This window comes from Triticum urartu, chromosome 5 (assembly GCF_003073215.2).
Source record: "Triticum urartu cultivar G1812 chromosome 5, Tu2.1, whole genome shotgun sequence".
In the NCBI taxonomy this organism is placed as follows: Eukaryota; Viridiplantae; Streptophyta; class Magnoliopsida; order Poales; family Poaceae; genus Triticum; species Triticum urartu.
In genome coordinates, this window is record NC_053026.1 from 523,110,146 (window position 1) to 523,114,270 (window position 4,125).

General features: G+C 43.0%; 1 protein-coding gene across 1 annotated transcript; it reads left to right on the forward strand.

Moving 5' to 3' along the window:
* Positions 1-298: 298 nt before the first annotated feature.
* Positions 299-3,193, forward strand: LOC125556555 (protein DETOXIFICATION 21-like). Its single transcript, XM_048719266.1, has 8 exons — positions 299-613; positions 741-1,282; positions 1,408-1,494; positions 1,707-1,763; positions 1,857-2,095; positions 2,258-2,376; positions 2,501-2,587; positions 2,754-3,193. The coding sequence occupies exons 1-8, from the start codon at positions 320-322 to the stop codon at positions 2,832-2,834; spliced, it is 1,506 nt and encodes a 501-aa protein (XP_048575223.1). The 5' UTR covers positions 299-319; the 3' UTR covers positions 2,835-3,193.
* The last annotated feature ends 932 nt before the right edge of the window (positions 3,194-4,125 follow it).

Sequence of the window (4,125 nt, forward strand, 5' to 3'; positions counted from 1 at the left end):
TATACTCCTACTTGTGAGCTCGGTCGGATTGGAGTATACATTATACTCTGTTCCCTGGATCTCTGATTTGAAGCTAAGGCAAGATACATACACGTGCTAGCGATTTACTGATAAAAGCTTTTGAAATACGGTAGTAAGTACGACCAATTAATAAATGTTGGGACTGATCGGCCAATCGGCAGATAGATCGATGCATCCTATCTACCTTGTCTAACCGGTGTGCTTATACTGACTAATGACACACAATGACAGTGACAAAGCTACTCATTGCATTCACCAGCAAGCTTGCTCTCTCCAAGGCAACAAGATTTTAGGCTAGATGAGCCGAACGACCTGCCTTCAATCAATGGAGAAGTGGGAGGAGGCCCCGCTGCTGGAGCACAGGCAGGCGGAGCATAATGCGAGCGGCGACGGAGAGGCCAGGCTGGGGCGCCGGCTGTTGGAGGAGAACCGGATGCTGTGGGCGGTGGCAGGGCCGGCCATCTGCACGCGCTTCTCCACCTTCGGGGTCACCGTCATCAGCCAGGCCTTCATGGGCCACATCGGCCCCACCCAGCTTGCCGCCTACGCCCTCGTATCCACCGTCCTCATGCGCTTCAGCAACGGCATACTGGTAACAATTAATTGCTATTTTCATCGCTCCTTCCTTCCATCAATCTGTCTGCCAGAGAATCAAACTGCTTGATTATATATCTATGCAAAACTAATGTCTGATGTTCTTAGACTGAAATGCAATGCAGCTGGGCATGGCGAGCGCGCTGGAGACGTTGTGCGGGCAGTCGTACGGGGCGAAGCAGTACCACATGATGGGCATCTCCCTGCAGCGCTCCTGGATCATCCTGACCGGCTGCGCCGTGCTCATGCTCCCCATCCTCATCTTCACTGAGCCTCTCCTCGTCTCCATTGGCCAGGACCCCGTGATCAGCGCTGTCGCGGGGACCATATCGCTCTGGTACATCCCTGTCATGTTTGCCAACGTCTTCAGCTTCACGCTCCAGATGTACCTGCAGGCGCAGAGCAAGAACATGGTCATCACCTACCTTGCATTTGTGACCCTCGGCCTCCATGTGTTCCTGTCGTGGCTCTTCACCGTCAGGCTGCACCTTGGGCTCTCTGGGGTCATGACCTCCATGGTCATCGCCATGTGGATTCCTGTATTTGGGCAGCTCATCTTCGTCTTCTTTGGTGGCTGCCCTCTCACATGGACCGGCTTCTCCTTCACAGCATTCACCGACCTCGTCCCTATCCTCAAGTTATCTCTATCCTCTGGTGTCATGCTCTGGTATGAACAAACTTGATGTTCCACTATATTATGCAGTTTCTGTTGTGGACCAAGTGTGCGCCTGCATTTTATACTTTACTGTCCTTATTAAAAAATTAACGTCTTTTCTTGTTTGCATTTTTCAGTTTGGAATTGTGGTACAGCACCATATTGGTGCTCCTTACCGGGTACATGAAGAATGCAGAGATTGCACTTGATGCTCTTTCAATATGGTAATACATACTAATTTTATTTCACTATTTCATTGTTCTCGAAGCTTATTGCGTAAGCTTTGGTTTTTCCATGCACACTGGATATTGCTATTAGTTCATAGGTCAGTAATTAATCACTGGTCCACATATGCCATTTCACTGTTTCATAGTATTTCCTTGTCACCACATATGAGCTAGTTAAGTTATCTGATTTCTACCTGTGAAATCTGCAGCCTTAACATCAACGGTTGGGAGATGATGATTTCTATTGGCTTTTTGTCTGCAGCAGGGTAACTTGTTCATCTTAGACATATGGAGATTAATCGTATCATGTGATTGAATAAGTTTTCAGATTTTTGATGATAGTGATTTGTGTGTTATAGAGTGCGTGTGGCGAATGAGCTTGGAGCTGGAAGTGCAAGAAGGGCCAAGTTTGCCATCATAAATGTCGTCACCACTTCCTTGTCGATGGGCCTTGTGTTGTTCGTGTTTTTCCTTTTCTTCCGCGGAAAGCTTTCCTACATATTTACTACGAGTGAAGAGGTAGCTGCCACAGTTGCTGACCTGTCGCCTCTTCTAGCCTTCTCCATCTTGTTGAACAGTGTTCAACCAGTGCTATCAGGTTTGCTTTAGCATTTGACTGAATTCCAAATGCATATACATTGCAATCATTGGGTCCTGTTAATTTTTTTCTTGTTTAAACGAGGCAAAACATTTGCCTTTTATACCAGTATAAGATTCGTTTGGTTTACTAAAACTATAGCCTCGATTGATCACCCTGTAGGTGTTGCTGTTGGTGCGGGTTGGCAAAGTGTAGTTGCCTATGTCAACATCACAGCATATTACTTTATTGGTATCCCTCTTGGAGCAATCCTAGGTTATGTTCTTGGATATCATGTGATGGTAAGATAATTATTGTCAGGTGATGCTGGTGTATCAGCCAATCAGTTACTGAAATCATCGTCCTTGTGCCTCCTGGCTCTAATAAGTTGTGGTCCTAACTCGATCTCCTTGGTTGTTGGTATAGGGCATTTGGGTTGGCATGCTGCTCGGAACACTGGTCCAAACAATTGTACTTCTGTTCATAACAATTAGGACTGACTGGGATAAACAGGTTAGCTTTGTTAACGGTTCAATCTTCACAGCACTGAAACATTGTTAAGTAAAGTCTCCATATGTCTAACCTATTTTACAGAAGTTCATAAGTATATATTGTGTGCTAGACTATAAGGGTGTAGGGGATAACTCAAATATGGCTTCTATTCCATCTAATTTTTCAGGTAGAGGTTACCGAGGAGAGATTGAAGAGGTGGTACATGGATTGGAACAAAGGGAAGCCAGATTCAAGGGGAAGTCCATGAGATTAAAAATCTGGCACAAGTAATGAATCACCATCAAGGTAGAACTTGTATGCCCTGGTTGATTGGAGTTTGTGGCGTTTTAGAGGATAACTACTCTTCTTTCAATATGTCAAGAATTAAAGGGATGGAACATTAGTTGGCATCGTAGACGTGTCAGAGGTTGTTTCTCAAGATCGAGCAAACGATAGCAGTGATGCGTGCTCCACTTGAGAAGAAAACAAATATGTTGCTCAAGGAAAACACTTGATCTGCCACTGCCTCAGCATGTAAAATATGCCTTGGGTCGCTGTGAGCTGGTGGCACAAGTGTTGTTCTGTATTGATGGATTTTGGTTGTGATTAGCAAACATGTTATTTGTATATCGACTGCGTGCGCTTCTTGTCATCTTTTATCTCGGTGTGATCATGAAACGATTGGTTTGGTGTAGATTCTATCGGTTTGTTACAATTTACAGGTTGATATGAAACTTGTCACGGTTTATACAGTAGTGGAACATGATAATATTATCGTGACCGTATCTATTGTATACTAAAAGCACAATGCATTTTTTTTCGAGCCACGACATTTCAGGAACCGGACAATATGGAAAATATGAAAACATACACAAAATACAATACAGGAAACAAAAACACAATATGAACTGCCAACAAAAACAAAACAAAAATATGAGACATACAAGCCTGAAAACCGCTACACCTATGGACAGCTGTGTGGTAGACACCAGAACTTACACGGATCACCTAGGACTGCGAGTAAAATTTCAGGATGAAATACCTTAAATCGAAACGGCAGACGATTCATCCAGCCCCATGTCTTATATTTACGAGACAAAAACTTAGAAGTTCCACATGGACGTAAGAGAAGAACATCTTGCAAGGTCCAGTGAGAATACAAAATACAAACTCCTTGAAAGTATATTTTGCTTAGATCAAACATTTGGTCCGTACCGTCACAATCCGAACTGTAATTATTCTTACTGAAATAGCTAAAATAAATCATCATCAAAATGGCTCGGCCTCCATGGAGCCGGAGTTTCTGGAAAATTCAAAATTCGAACTTTTCAGATTGTAAACGAGGATGAAATACCTTAAAATGCGATCTGTTCCAAAAAGACAAATTCATGAACTTTGTACATCTACTAAAAAGCCTCAGATTTGTTCTTTTTGTGTAGCACTTATTTTAAGGTATTTCATCCTGAAAATTTACACACTATGCTTTATGTCTCTAAGTATATGTGTATTTTTTTCAAAAAAAAATTGAAACGTGAAAATTTGAATTTTGATCAATTAAG

What these genes read in the sequence shown, in the direction of transcription:
- LOC125556555 (XM_048719266.1), top strand. Translation starts at nt 320, where the DNA reads ATGAGCCGAACGACCTGCCTTCAATCAATGGAGAAGTGGGAGGAGGCC. An exon ending in TCCTCTGGTGTCATGCTCTG is followed by an intron (nt 1,283 to 1,407) that starts GTATGAACAAAC and finishes TGCATTTTTCAG; the next exon opens with TTTGGAATTGTGGTACAGCA. An exon ending in TTCTTGGATATCATGTGATG is followed by an intron (nt 2,377 to 2,500) that starts GTAAGATAATTA and finishes TTGTTGGTATAG; the next exon opens with GGCATTTGGGTTGGCATGCT.